The sequence below is a fragment of the Cyprinus carpio genome, chromosome A18, assembly GCF_018340385.1.
Source record: "Cyprinus carpio isolate SPL01 chromosome A18, ASM1834038v1, whole genome shotgun sequence".
Classification (NCBI taxonomy): Eukaryota; Metazoa; Chordata; class Actinopteri; order Cypriniformes; family Cyprinidae; genus Cyprinus; species Cyprinus carpio.
Genome location: NC_056589.1, coordinates 5,116,642 through 5,133,266, shown reverse-complemented (window position 1 = coordinate 5,133,266; position 16,625 = coordinate 5,116,642). Strand labels below are relative to the sequence as shown.

At 39.0% G+C, this 16,625-nt stretch overlaps 1 protein-coding gene across 3 annotated transcripts; it reads left to right on the top strand.

The window, feature by feature from the left end:
* Window positions 1-188: 188 nt before the first annotated feature.
* Window positions 189-14,722, top strand: LOC109061944 (AP-2 complex subunit mu-B-like). 3 transcript variants are annotated; one of them, XM_042774843.1, is made up of 13 exons: window positions 189-352; window positions 1,902-2,051; window positions 4,960-5,225; window positions 6,102-6,184; window positions 6,419-6,424; window positions 7,143-7,278; window positions 7,390-7,534; window positions 8,905-8,919; window positions 10,571-10,690; window positions 10,792-10,927; window positions 11,011-11,108; window positions 12,683-12,794; window positions 13,007-14,722. In XM_042774843.1, exons 2-13 carry the CDS (start codon window positions 1,978-1,980, stop codon window positions 13,139-13,141), a joined length of 1,326 nt encoding a protein of 441 aa, XP_042630777.1. In that variant the 5' UTR covers window positions 189-352; window positions 1,902-1,977; the 3' UTR covers window positions 13,142-14,722. The 3 variants fall into 3 exon arrangements, with proteins under 3 accessions (XP_042630777.1, XP_042630776.1, XP_042630778.1); XM_042774842.1 differs by having other exon boundaries at window positions 195-352; window positions 1,937-2,051; XM_042774844.1 differs by lacking the exon at window positions 8,905-8,919 and having other exon boundaries at window positions 195-352; window positions 1,937-2,051.
* Window positions 14,723-16,625: the final 1,903 nt, after the last annotated feature.

The following is a 16,625-nucleotide window of genomic DNA, read 5'->3' as shown; positions in this document are numbered from 1 at the left end:
TGTTTCTTACCTGCTACTATGTCTCAAAACTATATGTTTATCTAAATTTTATTTTCTTCTGTGGATGTTGGCAAACCAAGTTGAGATTAGAGTTTAGCAAATAACATGACGTAAGCTTAAAAAAAAAACTGTCTATAAGGTAAAACCTCTAACACAGCAAACCCACCATCTTCCCCCTCTCCACCGACTCCACCAACGGCTGCAGAGGGAGCGAGCAGCGGGCGACATCTTGGATTCATGAGTGAATGGTGACCGCAGCCTCAAACACCGAACACTGTCGGTTACACGGAGCTTCGGTCAGAAGCGGACACACCTGTCTCTGCTGAGCCGGTCCGGTCCCGAGGACACAGAGGTGAGGGAGGGAATCCGCGGAGGGTCAGTCGTGACACAAACCAGCGGGGCTAGTTAACGTCAGTTAGCTTAACCAGCTAACTTAACCAGCCGGACGCGGGTGTTTTACCTTAGATTCGCTTATGGGGATGTGTTAAATGAATAACATGGAGTATTTGGGAACCGATAGTTAAAGAAAACTTCATTTAATGCGTTTAAAATCGTGATGTCTGTGCGTTTTAATGTTATGGTTATCGCCACATTACTGTTACCTTTACTGTTAACTATTTCGGTCCATCTCGGACAGATATTTTAAATTCAATAATAACATCTGTTTTATTGATGCTGTGATATAGAAAGTAAACAGCATGTATTCATGTGTATTAGTTCTGAGGCGAGACAGAGAGTCGCAGTGGGCTGGGCTCCGTGTGACAGAATCACGAAACATCACACATTAGTTAAAGATCAATATCGGACATAATAATAACCTTATAAAATCCCGGACATAATTGCCGTGTGAACTCTTCTATATTTCCATCAGCAGCCATGATGCTGTAGAGCTGAGAAATGACATCATCATCATCATCATCATCATCTTATGAATATTCAGATATATTCGTAAGGCACAGGAACGGTTGTGACAGGTTTTATTGTCGAGTGGGTTGTAATCTTGTGTACAGGCGATGTAGTCTGCCTTTATAGTTATAATAATTTCCCTTATAATTCATTGAAGAGGTTGCACCTGCATAAGGTTCAGATTTAGTTCCTTAAAGCCAAAATTTAGCTCCCGCTTGCCAGAGTTCCTCTTTCTCCTTTTTCTTTCTTGTGTGTGTGTGCGTGTGTGTGTCAGTCACTGGGAATGTGAAACCTGACATGAAATAATCTGGAAAAAATCATTTGGAACACTTTATTCAACCTTTAGACAAAATACGAACGTTTGCATATGTTCCTTAAAAGCTTAATTTATCATATTTGATGAGTTATAATTTCATTTTTAGAAAAAAGAATTATGTATCAGTATAGTAAGTATACCTATCGAACGTTAAATATTACTAACAATATAAAGTTATTCTCACATGTACTTTTAAAAATCAGTAAAGAACCACAAAATGAAGCACAGCCCAATGAGAGAACACACGCGTGTCCGTTGGTGCGGTCTGCTCACTGCGTGTTTTGTCTTCCTTATTGATTTTTCAGTGTTTTTTTTTTAAGCTTGATTTCTGTAGGGTGTATTTTTAGGTCTTTTCTGAGGTGTGAACAGAGAGGATTACGGGAGCGGGTTATTAGTAGAAGGTCTTAACGTGTTTTCAGCTACTTTGTGGTTGTGCATTTTAATCTCTTGTTCAGCCTCTAAGGCAGAGATCGTTTTTTTTTTTTTTTTTTTTACATTTTAAACAATCAACCTTGAAAATAATGTTTTAAAAGTCAAAGCTGTTGACCGTAAGACAGCAAATAAAAAAAAAAAAAAAAATACAATTAGAATATTTAAATTCAATGCAACAAATATTATCATGGTGCATATGTACAATTAAAAATCTGTGTCCTTGTTTTTGAATGCATTCTCCGTCTAGTGACTGACAGCTTGGCTCCGCCTCTTTATACTCAGTTTGCCAGCATGGGCCGTGAACACTGAGAGAGACCACCACCATGATCGGAGGACTCTTCATCTATAACCACAAGGGCGAGGTGCTGATCTCCCGTGTCTACCGTGATGACATCGGGTAAGTCGTCGTAATGTGTGAACCGTGAGGTCGTGTTTCAGGTGTGGAGAAGATGGGATTGCTTCAACAGGAGGTAGCTCTAGGTCGTGACATCAAGGGTACGTGTCCTTCATGTTTGTTTCATTGGCCTCTGTAGGAATAATAGCAGTCAAATGTTCCATCTCCACCTTCAGCCGTTCTTTCACTGTTAGAAAGAGAAAAGGGATGGATTTTTATGCCTCTGATTGCGTGCAAGTTCCTTTCTGGAAGATCCTGGCATCCTTTGGTACCACAGAGATGGTCTGTTCAGAGAAGGGTTGCTATGGATACAGTGGGTCTGTACATCGCTGCCAGCTCATACTGTCGCAGTGTGTGTGTTCACGCATGTATTCAGGGTTATATGAGAAAGAGAGATCATTAGATGAAGTCGTAGTGCGTGAGCATGTCGAGTTTGCCTGGAGGAAAGGAAAATCTGGGAGGAGGAAGAAGAGAGGGGTTGAAACAGTAGCATAAAAACAGACAGCTGAAATTCACACTTGTAGTTTGGTTCTCTTGGTTCCTTTGGTTTAGACCAAAGAAGAAAACGATACATTTGGTCCTGGACCGCTTAGCATTCACAGTGGCATTTTTGACAGCGACCCTAAAGGCATAGTGATCCATCACAACCTGATTGGTGGGGTTGAATGATGTATATTTTGTAATTTAACTCCGCGAACACCCAAAACAAAAGCTGTGTTTGACTTAAAGCGGCGCTGCGCAGACCGATTGGTGTATGACGTCAAAGTACCCATTATTTTCATCACCTCATGAAGAGCTCCTGCTGTCTATGATGTCATAGTAAAAAAACAACAGTAAAGATGAAGAAAATTCAATTCTTGAATGGAAAACGTTCAGATAATCTTAAATATTGAAAGCACTCTTTGTTTGTTGTTTGTAATATGTTGTTATGCTCCTCTTTATTGTTTGCTTCTTGCTTGTGTGTTTTGAAGTTATATTAGTATAAAATTCTTAACATACAACTGTTTTAATCATTTTTTTTCATTTGTAATTATTTTTAAAAGCACTTAATTACTTATGTAAGGATATGTAAGTGTAAGGATTTTAAGATTCTCAAGTCGGTAAACTAATTAATTAATGAGGGGTTAAGAAGTAGATCAAGAATCGTTCTGGAATCGGATCGTGAATACCAGAATCGCAATCCGATCGGATCATGAGATGACTAAAGATTCCCACCCCTAGTCATTACTTTTAAACATTTGTCACTAGGCTACTTCAGATTTATTGTGACTTTGTAGGTGCACTCAAGATCTCTTCCATTGTTAATCTAAGTTTCTGTCCTAATCAGCTATTAAAAGTTGCACAGCATTTTGTCGTGGCGTTTTGAGTGGTGAGTGGATTGTAACTCAACCACTTCTGTTTGGCCACTGTGTTCATGAAATCAGCAGATATGTCAGTGATTGGCTATATTGCTCAACGCTGCAAAAACATGCTGTCAATAGAAACAGTGGAGGAAAATTCCTGAACCTCAGATTGACAGGATTTTTGTGATGGTGTTTTTGCCGCAGGTCTAACAGTAAACACATGTGACTGCCTGTGATATGTTACTTTTTAAAAAAATAAAAACTAGACACATTGCACACTGAGGTAAGCCTGCTATCTATTTTTATGTCTGATGGAAAAAAACACAAGACTATGCCAGTTTGAGGATGTGAATCCAGGTTTTGTTGTTGCTCTGTATGCTGCTGTTTGCACGTTAAAATAAACAGGTGAAAAAAAATATATTGTATTTTTAATGCATCACAGATACTTGTCCATTCTATTTTGATTTAATACTAATTTATGATTCTAATTTTATCAATTAATGGTTAATGTTCAGATAACGAGTGGCGATTGTTGGTCAGGAAAATTAACCAAAATGAGCATCCCTACATCCTTCAATAATTTCTGGAGAGACTTTCCATTGGCATTCCCATTCATCTCAATGCTAGTTGCTAGTTTTTTGTGTGTATTAAGCCCAAAGTTGACTTCATTTTTGTATGCGTACACATAGTGTCGCACGCGTAGCCTTTAAAAGTATACTCTATTCTCAGAGTTCCTCAAATCTTACCCTGGAGGGCCAATGCACTGCAGAGTTTAGCTCCAACCCTGATCAAACTCACCTGCCTGTGATTTTCTAATGATCCTGAAGACATTAGGGTTACAGCTAAACTCTGCCTCATTAGGGTTACAGCTAAACTCTGCAGGAAAGTGGATCTCGTGGGCCAGATTTGAGGATCCCTGCTCTATTTGATAGCGTGCGTGAACGCAGGCAGTCCACACATGCGCTCTAGAAAGCTTCATCTTTGGCCAGCATCTGCTGTATTTTTCCGCAGAAGTTATGACCACCAAAAATGTCTTTGAACTCTTTAAACTAAAGTTGTGGCTCTCATAAACCCCTCACACAAGCACTTGTCAATGCGGCCGTCAGTTGTTGTTACAGTCTCAGACTGGCATGTACAAAGTGCGCACGGTTACAAAAATCAGATGGTGTGCATATAGTACACGTGCACTATTTTGATGACAAAATTTGTGTCACAGGCACTGTATCTGGACCCTCGTGTATGCATAAAACCCAAAGTGTACTTTGGCCTTTAGAGTATCATGTTGTTAGTCTAGAAATATGCTGTAAAAGTCACAAATTGTCTGCACTTCTCATTAGGATCAATATTACACGTTGCTTTCCATGTAGAGTGTGATTGAACAGTTGAACAGTGAGGTTTCAATTCAGCTGAGGTGTTGTTTGCTCTAGCAGTGAGTTTTTGACACCAGAACTATTTAATGATTTAGCTGGATTCCAATCTGAATTTGAATAAGGCTGAAACTAACTTTTTTCAGTGAATTGATCTATTGATTATTTAAATCTCACACTATCTTGATGGTCTTTCTGCAGGAGGAATGCGGTGGATGCGTTCCGTGTGAATGTGATCCACGCTCGCCAGCAGGTACGCTCACCCGTCACTAACTTCGCCCGCACCAGCTTCTTCCACGTCAAGCGCTCCAACATCTGGCTGGCTGCTGTTACCAAGCAGAATGTCAACGCAGCCATGGTGTTCGAGTTCCTCTATAAGATGTGTGACGTCATGACTGCCTATTTCAGCAAGATCAGCGAGGAGAACATCAAGAACAACTTTGTGTTGATCTACGAGCTTCTCGATGGTACGATGACTTTCCTGATGCGATACTTTCCTTCAAAAGTAAAAAGACATCCGCCTTTATGTTGCTTGACCGTAACATTGATTATATTGCAGTTGAGTTTTCTTTTCCCTCCAGTTCCAGCCATGAAGTCTCCCACAACTGTTGTGCTGTTGTTTTTTTAGGTTTTGATTTTTATGAAATGGCGATGAGAAAATCGAAACCTAAAGAAAATACTGCACAGACAGACAGACAGACAGACATCTCCTCTGCTCTCTGAGATGGATGCTGTTGATTTACAAGTGAAGTCACATTTATTTGTATAGCACTTTATACAATACAGATCGTTTCAAAGCAGCTTCACAGTAATAAACAGGAAAATAACACTCAGTGTTTCACAGTTAATCAGTTATGAAACAAATTCACTTTCAGCTATAAAGCAGCTCTACAGAACGGTCATGACTGAACATTATAATGGACTTGTGATGCCTGACTTTTAAAACTTTATGACATAGATTGATGAGCACAATTTTCTTTGTTGAAGATGTTGACTTTTTTTTTCTTCTTTAAGCTGTAGTTTACATCCCTTCCCTGTATAAAACCTATAAAAACTTTACAGTCTGCACAATGGACAGAAGCAATGACACCCTTTTTTTTTTTTTTAGTAAAGCATTAATTTAATTAATACTTAAATTACAACTGCATTTCATTTAAATCCGATTATATTTTTAACAACATTTTTAGGAGTGCACCAGTATATTAATTGACCTCAGCACTGACAGACATAAACCAAAAGTTCAAAACCAAAACTAAAATTGACTTTATGGATTCTGTAGAGCTGCTGTATACTGCTGTATTAGTTCAGCACAGTCATAGTTTTTCTCTTTGCCCTTACTGTAGAGATCCTGGATTTTGGGTACCCCCAGAACTCTGAGACCGGAGCCTTGAAGACCTTCATTACTCAACAGGGTATCAAGAGCCAGGTGCGTTCTGCTTGAAACACCAGCATATTAGTCCATCAAATATTCAAATACTTAAATAAATTATGAAAATGGACAGTTAATACAGCTGTAACAGAAGTGTTGAAATCTGATTTTATGGAGCACAGAATTTGTTGAAGCATGTGGGAACTGAACTGTGTGTTAATGTCTCTGACACCTTCATCTTCACATCACTGCTCACCTCGCGCCTGATGACCTGTAACTCACTGCTTCCAGCATCACGTAAGCAGCTGTACAGTTATAGAGCGCTGCAGTGATGATGTGTTTTTGTAGGCCAATCCGAAGTTATCCATCAACCGAAACCAAAGAGGATTTTCCCATTGACTTTTGGATTATGGCAGAAAATAAGCTTGTGACCAACGAAGGCTCATGGTTCTCACACGTTTTGTTCATCATGATAATCTTGAACAAAATAACACGTCGATAACTCCACTCCCATCATGTGACTTCAATGTCACCACCATTATGCTTCTGTCAGCTTTTTCCGTTTTTATTTAGTTTTTAAGTTTGAATTGGAATAGTTTGCAAAAGCGTTTTTCTAAACACAAGTAGATTGTTTACCTGTTCGGTGTGATGCCGTTTAATGTCCCCCGACAACCTCTGTAGTCCCATTTAGCCACTTGTTAACAACCGCCTTTTTCAAGACAAGTAAAAGCTTTAAGAAGATCACCAGGGTATTACTGATGTATTTTATGTTGTAGAACAAACATGCAAATATCTAATTTCAGACATTTAACCAAAAATCCATTCAAAAAACCATGTGCTAAAATGCGAACTCGTTTCTGTGTTTCGGCCTACAAATACATCATCCCTGAAACACTCTATACCCCACTTTTATATTTTCAAAGTCATGTTCACAAAGCTTTACATGACTACTTGCAATATAAAATATCTGGCTTGTTGTTTGGCGGTGCTCATGTTTCTCTCACACTCTACTCAGACGAAAGAGGAGCAGTCTCAGATTACCAGTCAGGTCACCGGACAGATCGGCTGGAGACGTGAGGGCATCAAATATCGCCGCAACGAACTCTTCCTGGATGTACTGGAAAGTGTGAACTTGCTGATGTCACCGCAGGGTGAGCCTTGCTGCCCTCTACTGTTTGAGAGTTACAGTACCACATGCTTAATTTTACCATCATTCATAACTTTGTAATGAAGCGGCACATAGTGATGTTTTGTGCGTGCAGGTCAGGTGTTGAGTGCACATGTCTCAGGGCGTGTGGTGATGAAAAGCTACCTGAGCGGAATGCCAGAGTGCAAGTTCGGCATGAACGACAAGATTGTCATCGACAAGCAGGGCAAAGGTGGCACGACAGATGACTCGGGCAAAAGGTGAGTTGGATGACACTCAACTCGAAATGTGAGGGCCACTGTGGTGAGTAAACCATTGAACATGGAGATACATTGTTTATGCTTGTTACTAATTTACTGATTGCCATTTAATGACTCGTAAGGACAAACTAAAGTGGTTTATTTAATTTTACACATTTAAAAAAAAAATAATAATAATAATTATGAAACGGAAAATCATTTGACAATAAAAACACGCCCAAGTTTAATACCTCAAAACAAACTCCCCATTTTAAAATGAGTTTTCTGAAACACTAGGATTTGCAATCACCCCATTTGTGATGTCATGATGTTCCTCTACATGCTCCTTAACATGCGTATGTAATTCAAGAAGGTTTGCTCTTGGCAAAACCTAGAGCGATATACTGCTGTAAGACCATCCCCTGTTATTCTTTCTGTGGATGTAGAAAAACAGCAGCTCAAAGTAAACTTTGCATACCCTTATGAAGGTTCAAACTGTTAGAAATGCACGGCTGACGTTTATTTTTAACGTGCTTGAGTGATTGAATAAGAATGTCTCATGTCATGATGGTCTGTTAATTTTTCTCCACATTCTGCTGGTTTTCCTAAATATCTTCTATTGAAGTCTATGGCAGTATTTTGTCCTTGAAGGCAATTGTTGTGTTTGCACTGGTTCATTTCAGTCTCACTCGGGATCAGACATATATGACTGCATTACAGCGCGGACCATCTTGAGCATCAAAACACACGTCACTCATGCTGTGAGTGGATGCAGTGCAATGATGTGGCTGTGTACTTGTGTTTTTGAAAGAGATAACTCCACTTGAAAAGACGTGTTTGTGACTGTTAAAATAAGCATGGAAAATGATAAAAACATTTGAACTTTTTTAATGCAACAAAACTTTGATAACCTGATAGGCTAACTTCCAGAAACATCTGAAAATGCATTTCATTACCCCTTTAAAGTGAATTTAGCATCGGCATTTGTGTCACTATCTCACAAAACTCCTGCAGTTCCATCATGAACCCCTAGAGGGTTGAGGTGTCACATATTAGGATATTTTTGAATCTCTGCCCCCCAGTCACCTGTCATAAATGCCAGTTCACATTGACTTCAGGAACTTTGAATGTAAGGCCTTGTGTGCAGAACATTTGGACACAATATTACAGGTCTCAGATGGAGCGAATTCATTCCTCCTTGCTTTTTTGTGTTCTGTAACATCCCGTCTTGCAGTCTCACTCTCCCCCTGTTGCCTTTTGTGCTGGTAGGTATATGTGTCTTTACAGAGGAATGTTTGATTCTGAGGTGCCGTTGGTTTAGCCCTTCTTCCATTTAGTTTTTTTTTTCTGTTGATTTGTGTGCTTCTCTCCTCTCTCCTGCTGGACTTCAGTGAGTTGGGGGGCAGGTAGTGTAACTCACTCCTGACGTCACCTGATTTATCACCTTCACTCTGTCCTGTCTTAGCTCGTTTGTCAGCTGTCTTCATGTCATGGCATCAAATGTCTCGATACAGGTGATCTTTTTGCATGGGATGACACTGATGTGTGAGGTGTTTAGCGGCTCTAAGTGAAGGAGCGTAGCTTTTTCTTCGGTTCATTTGTCTTGTCTTAGATGACAGTCTTGTTTTACTGAAAAGCTCTTACCTGAATAAAACCATTCTCATTAGGGTCTGTGTTAAAGTTCTCTTTTCTTGTGACCCCTCAAACGCCTGCCCCCTCGGCTCTGACCACAACATTACGCTTTATTTAATCTGGTTTCAGCAAATCACAGCTCTCTTACAGACCTTCCCGTGCAGTTTTGTTGTGGTCACAGTGCTAGAAACAAACATCCTTCTCAATGTAATGACAATATAGCAGACATGTTGTTGTGCATCATGGGTAGGCGGTATGACCAAAATCTTGCATAATCTAATAATTGTTTATTATAATATGCTCTAGAATTCAAAAGTTTGGAGTCAGTATGATTTTAAAATAAATCGATATTTTTATTTAGCAGGGATGCAATAAATTGATCATAAAGTGGCAGTAAAGGCATTTATAATGTTACAAAAGATTTCTATTTCAAATAAATTGTTCTTTTAAACTTTCTATTCATCAAATTCAAAGATGTATCATTTCCACAAAAATATGAAGCAACACGACTGTTTTCAACACATTTATAATAATCAAAAATGTTTTATAAGCAGCAAATCAGCATTTCAGAATGATTTCTGAAGGATCATGTGACACTGAAGACTTGAGTAATGATGCTGAAAATTCAGCTGTGCATCACAGGAAGAAATTATAGTTTAAAATATATTAAAAAGAAATCTGTAATTTTAAATTGTAATGTTTACAGCATTACTATTTTTTTTTTTTTTTTTTTTTTTTTTTTGGTCAAATTAATGCAGCCTTGGTGAATATAATTGACTTTTCGCAAAACCATTAAAAAAAATTTGATCCCAAAACTTTTTAGCAGAATTTTAGTTATACATAATAATAATACATATTTTTGGAAAATTCCCCTGATGAAAGATTTAGTGTCATTTATTTTCTCTTGTTATTTGGAACTTGCATATATGGACATATACTAAAAAAAAAAAAAAAAATCACATTCTGCAACAATGTGCAACTAGTAAAAATTTTATTAAATTGTAAATGAGTGAGCCATGTTCACAGCTGTTGTAAAATAGCTGTTCAAATCCATGTATCAGTTAAAATCTTAATGCACTAACTTGAGGTTGTAAACAGTGTAAAGCCTGCTTTGTGTTGTGCTTAACAACGCAGTCTTTCCTTTCCTGGTTTTGACTCGTTTGGGACACATCATGCTTTGTATTTTCACCTCAATTCATGTTTCTTTATCACTCTTACATGTAAATGCATTAACAACCATTCTCACCGGTAATAATCTAAAAGCGTCCTGCGTTGTATATCAAAATATTAACCTGTTGACCATTTTCTGCCGTCACACAGTATACTGTCATGCCGCCCACCCCTGATGAGTAACGTGTGTTTGGTCTCTCTGCTCATGCTTCATTGTTTCCTCATCGTTTCTCTCCTCTGTGTCCCCTGCTGCAGTGGGAAACAGTCCATTGCGATTGATGACTGCACGTTCCACCAGTGTGTCCGTCTCAGCAAGTTTGACTCGGAGCGCAGTATTAGCTTCATTCCTCCCGATGGAGAGTATGAGCTCATGAGGTCAGTGAAGAGCGTGTGTGTGTGTGTGTGTGTGTGTGTGTGTGTGTGTGTATGTTTGCATTTGAGTGTCACACAGCACAATGACAGCGTCCTTGTCTCAGGTACCGCACCACTAAAGACATCATCCTCCCCTTCCGCGTCATCCCATTGGTCCGTGAGGTGGGCCGCACCAAGCTGGAGGTGAAGGTGGTGATCAAGTCCAACTTCAAACCCTCCCTGCTGGCACAGAAGATAGAGGTGAGACTGACATAACATTGATTATTCTCAAAGTTCCTCATTAGTTGTGCATATTGCAGTGAAAATCATGTGTTTCTCTACAGGTGCGCATTCCTACTCCACTCAACACCAGTGGGGTTCAGGTCATCTGTATGAAGGGGAAAGCCAAGTACAAAGCCAGTGAGAACGCCATTGTTTGGAAGTACGCTTGATTTTACTGTACAAGTTCATTTTCTTCATTTGCGGTTTCATCTGTTTTGGCCATTCTCACATTTCCCTCAAAATGTTCAGTTTCAAATCCCACTGTTCAGATTTTCACCCTTCTATTAAGGAGTGAGGATTTCTTAAAACAAAATTTGCTTTGTTCTTGCTTCAAGGCACATTAACTTACGCTTCCACTGTCATAAAAAAGCCCGGGAATAGTGGGTTTTACACTTGTAATTTCAAGGACCGTATGTTAAAACTACAGAGAGATTTTATTTTATTTTTCCATCCTTTCATCCATCCATCCAAATACACTCCACCCATCGATACAAATACCTCATCCATCCATCTGTCAGTGCAAATACACCATCCATCCGTCCCTCCGTCCAAATACTCAGTTGAGTATTATTATTTCAATATCAGGATGTTTTTGCCTTTTTTGGAGACATTTGTACAATAGTAAACTTAAATTAAAAGGATCATTACTACAAAAAAAAAAAGAAAAAATTACAGAAAAATCTCTTTAAAATATAGACAAAAAAAAACTATCACAAATCTTTAATTATGGCTGTGCGATATGGACAAAAAAAACCTATCACGATTTTTTGATCAATTTTGCGATTTCGATTTTAATCACGATTTTGACACACACAGACATGCTTTACAGTCTTAAATGCATTCAGTATAATTTTGAAACATATTTCCAAAAGAAAACCAATGAGAGCTTTATCAAAAAGTTGTAACATGCCTCTAGAACAGACATAAGTCAAAATAATCACTAAGTAAAGATGTCAAACAAAATGTCTAGACATATGGCAAAAAAAAAAAAAATAAAACCCGTGTCCAGGGCCTGTTTTTTTTTTTTTTGCCATGCATTGTTCATAGAGCTCATTGTAGCGGTGCCTCAGGTGTTGAAATAGATTTGTTATACATTATACAGGTTTACACATACTCCATCTGCAGTGCGTATACAGTATGTGTATGCGGTGCACAAGCAGCAGCGAGAGCGCGTTATTGTAACGCTAAAGCACATTAAAATAATGCGCAAGCGCGAATCTCTCTGCTCACCTTTGCTTTGTCACAAAACCAGACACGTGTGCTCAGATACACGCTGTTCTCGCCCGGAGAGAGTGCGCGCAATTAAAACATATCTCTTCTCACTCACTCTCTCACTCACTCACAACTCTCTGTATGCTCATGTGCTAGATATTCATTCTTTTCACACCTTTCGATTTCTAACCTTTTTTGTTCACATATTTTACCGGATGCAGTGTGAAGCTCTGATCCATTAACATGGGCGTGGAAAAAATACGCATCACAGACAAGAGTGTCTGAACCTGGAGTTAGGCATATGCCCAGTCTGTTCTGTTCTCTCGCTCTTATTGGATCGGATAGCATACTGCGGGAGGTCGGGCCTGCGGAAAATCGTGCTATAAAGCGATTTAGAAATCGCGCACGCTCAAATCGTGATATTATTACGATTTCAATTAATCGCACAGCCCTAATTGGAAGTAGTGACATCTTTTTTTCGTATTGTGCTGATTTAATTATTGTTTTTTTTTTTTTTTTTAGGATCAAGCGAATGGCTGGTATGAAGGAATCTCAGATCAGCGCTGAGATTGAGCTGCTACCCACTAATGACAAAAAGAAGTGGGCTCGCCCACCCATCTCCATGAACTTTGAGGTCAGCTTGAATCCTTGAAGACTCCCAATCTCTTTCACACAGCATGGCCTCTAAAGCTGGGCGGAAATTTTTTGTTCTATTAAGTGGCATGTCAATTACGCTGATAATATTATAATTAAACTAGGTTGTTTAGAGATTTTATTTAGGTGCTTGGTTTGGGAATGCAACCTCTGTTTAATGAAGCTAAGGGTCAATTTTCTTTTGTTTTTCAGGTACCTTTTGCTCCATCAGGACTGAAAGTGCGTTACCTGAAGGTCTTCGAGCCAAAGCTCAACTACAGCGATCATGATGTCATCAAATGGGTGCGTTACATCGGTCGCAGTGGCATCTATGAGACCCGCTGCTAACAGCAGCCCTCCTGTGAGAAGGGGGGAGGGACGCAGATGAATAAATGGGCAGAATGAACAGGATGAAGAGAATGAAGTTATTCATTGTTTTGCTCTCCCCTCCCTTCCTCAACTTTTTATACAGGGCTCTGTTCACACTGAAAACATCAACAAAGGGAAACCCAAAAAGAACATCCGAAACCTCATGAATTAAAATAAATGTGCCCTTCAGAATAAAACATATATTGAATATTTTTATCCTTATGAACTCCCTTCAGAATTTCACTCGCTATGAGAAGTAAACCCCCACTCGTCTCCTTTCTAATTCTTCCACAACATGCATTCCAGACCCCCAGTCCCCATTGAATCCCAGCTAATTTGGTGCTCGGGCCCCTTTTCAACCCGGTGATTAGCGCTGAACCTGTATTCCTGCACACAGGCGGTATCAGTGTGGCCATTTCCTGCTCCTAAGTCCCTATCTGCTAACCTGGACCCTAAAAACATAGCCTTTCGTGCTTCATTTTTGTAGTGGTCCCTCCTAAGAGTATTAGTTAGGTATCATCCACATTCTTGTTCTCGGTGAATTAGTGTAAACGTTAAGCAGATGGCCCCACAATGTTCTTGAGCGTAACTTTTCAGTGAAAAGTTGTTTTATGTACACTGATGTAACCATTTGGATTTTGTCTTAATTTTTTTTTGTTGTCTCGGTATAAAATAATTTCTCAATGTGACCAAAACGAAGTGCAAGGACGTTTTAATTAAAGCAACAAATTGTACTAATGCTTAAGTCAAGCTGTCTGTGTGCGTATATGCTACTCTATACACTGTAACAAAACCACCACGCCGATTTAGATGAGTTGCAGCTTTCATTTGATGTCATATAGTGACTGGTGCGTATGTGTGTGAGTCAGGGGTCCCCAACATCTCTCAGGGACTTTACATTTGTTCGCTTAACTGTCTTTTCGTGTCACACTAACTTTCATCACTTTGTTTACTTGACTGAAGTTTACCGGTTGAGTTTGTCAAGTGCATTGAGTCCGTCTTTGCATCAGCGAAATCTCTCCCTGCATTTCAACATTTCTCCTGGGATTAGTTTGAAGGCAAATGCAACTTCAAAAAGATGCATTTCACTAAATACATAAGTGAGGGGCTAGAATATTAGGGAGTCCCATTTCTAAACCTCCTTCTTTAGTCCTGATCTAAGGCAGGAGATTTTGGAGATGTCAAAATATAGAAGCCATGTCTGCCTCTAAGGTCTTGAACACCGTGCTCGCTCCTTTCATGTGCATATAAACTCCACTCGGCGGAAGGCGCAGGAGGATTTATCTTAATGCGAAAGCACAGCACTGAGACTGAAGCACAGCTTAGTGACTACTACACTAGTGCTATCTACATTATGTTTCAGACAACACCACAAACTCGACCCTGAAGATTTAAGTGTGCGACTTCTGAACACTTGTGTCATTACACTTACACCATCTGACCTCAGTGTGTTTCAGCTCTGAGAGATGATGAGGCTCCTTTTGCAGTGTATTGTCTTCATTTGGTAACTCTGTAACTGTCGTCTTAATCCTAATAAAATGTGTAATCAGTTATTCTTAATGGAGTTGGTGTTTTTGTTACATATTATATAAAATTCATATGCCGGTTTAAAGTTGCAATTCAGTGGATGTAAGACAGTTAGCAACATCCTGGTTCCCTCGACAAAAACCCAATAGGATTTTTCCATAGACTTTTGGATTAATGCAGAAAATAAGCACTGTGTCCAACAAAGGTTTTTGATTCTTACATGTTTTGTTTTGTTTTGTTTTTCAAGATGATCTTCACAAATGAATGCAACTTTTATGAGTTATGAAGCCTAAAAGCAATCACCAGAAGTAAAAGGCTAAAAGTAGGCTATAAACAAACTACACCACTGTCACATGACTTCAGCGTCACCACTATTAAGCTTCTGACAACTCTATTAGTCTTTATTTAAAAACATCTCCCCTAGAAGTTTAAGTTAGAATAGTTTGCAAGAGCACAATCATAAACACGATTAAACTGAAAGCAACTAATGAGTAGATGAGTTTACCTTGTTCGGTGTGATGACATTTGATGTCCATGACAACCTCTGTAGTCCCATTTATATACTTAACAACTGCCTTTTTCAAGACAAGTAAAAGCTTTAAAAAAAATCGTAAAGCGGTATTACTGATGTATTATATGTCATAGAATAAAATGTGAAAATATTTTGAGATATATATTTAAGGTTTGTATCTTTTATTTAGAGAACCCTACAATTGTTTTTTTAAGGATCTAAATCTATTGGCAAAAGACTTTAACCATTCCAAACAAGTGTTTGGAGGTTTTGTTTGTTTGCAATGGGCAGACCATTTTTTGATTTTATGTGGATGTTTTTATGGATGGGTTTATATTGGCTGCAGTGTACTTATAATAAATAATAAATTAGATAAATTATATTCGCTTAAATTCTGATTCTGGCAAAATATCAGTGCTGGTACTACTAGATCTCAGTGCTGCGTTTGACACTGTCGATCATAACACTTCTACAGAGACTGGAAAACTGAGTAGGGCTTTCTGGGATGGTACTCAAATGTTTCAGGTCATACTTAGAAGGGAGAGGTTATTATGTGCGTAAAGGAGAGCATAAGTCTAAGTGGACGTCCATTACATGCGGGGTCCCACAAGGCTCAATTCTTGCACCGCTCTTGTTCAGTCTGTAAATCCTCCCACTAAGTCAAATAATAAGAAAAAAACCAAATTGCCTATCACAGCTATGCTGATGATACCCAGATTTATCTAGCCTTATCGCCAAATGACTACAGCCCCATTGACTCCCTCTGCCAATGCATTGATGAAATGAACAGTTGGATGTGCCAGAACTTTCTTCAGTTAAACAAGGAGAAAACTGAAGTCATTGCATTTGGAAACAAAGATGAAGTTTTCAAGGTGAATGCATACCTTGACTCTAGGAGTCAAACAACTAAAAATCAAGTCAGGAATCTTGGTGTGATTCTGGAGACAGACCTTAGTTTCAGCAGTCATGTCAAAGCAGTAACTAAATCAGCATCCTTCATCTAAAAATCATTGCAAGAATTCGATGTTTTGTTTCCAGTCAAGACTTGCTTTGACTTGTTTTCCGGTCAAGAAGACCATTAGACAGCTGCAGCTCATCCAGAACACTGCTGCCAGGATTCTGACTAGAACCAGAAAATCTGAGCATATCACACCAGTCCCCAGGTCCTTACACTGGCTTCCAGTTACATTTATGACTGATTTTAAAGTACTTTTACTAATTTATAAATCACTCAATGACCTAGGACTGAAATGCATTGCAGATAGGTTCACTGAATATAAACCTAACAGACTACTCAGATCATTAGGATCGAGTCAGTTAGTTAGAAATACCAAGGGTTCACACAAAACAAGGGGAATCTGCTTTTAGTTATGCCGCCCGCAGTTGGAATCAGCTTCCAGAACAGAGCAGATGTGCTAAAACATT

Excerpts from the sequence above, each read along its gene's own strand:
- LOC109061944 (XM_042774843.1), top strand. The coding sequence starts at position 1,978 with ATGATCGGAGGACTCTTCATCTATAACCACAAGGGCGAGGTGCTGATC. Across the intron at positions 2,052-4,959 it reads GTCTACCGTGATGACATCGG|GAGGAATGCGGTGGATGCGT; the intron begins GTAAGTCGTCGT and ends GTCTTTCTGCAG. Across the intron at positions 12,795-13,006 it reads CCATCTCCATGAACTTTGAG|GTACCTTTTGCTCCATCAGG; the intron begins GTCAGCTTGAAT and ends TTTGTTTTTCAG.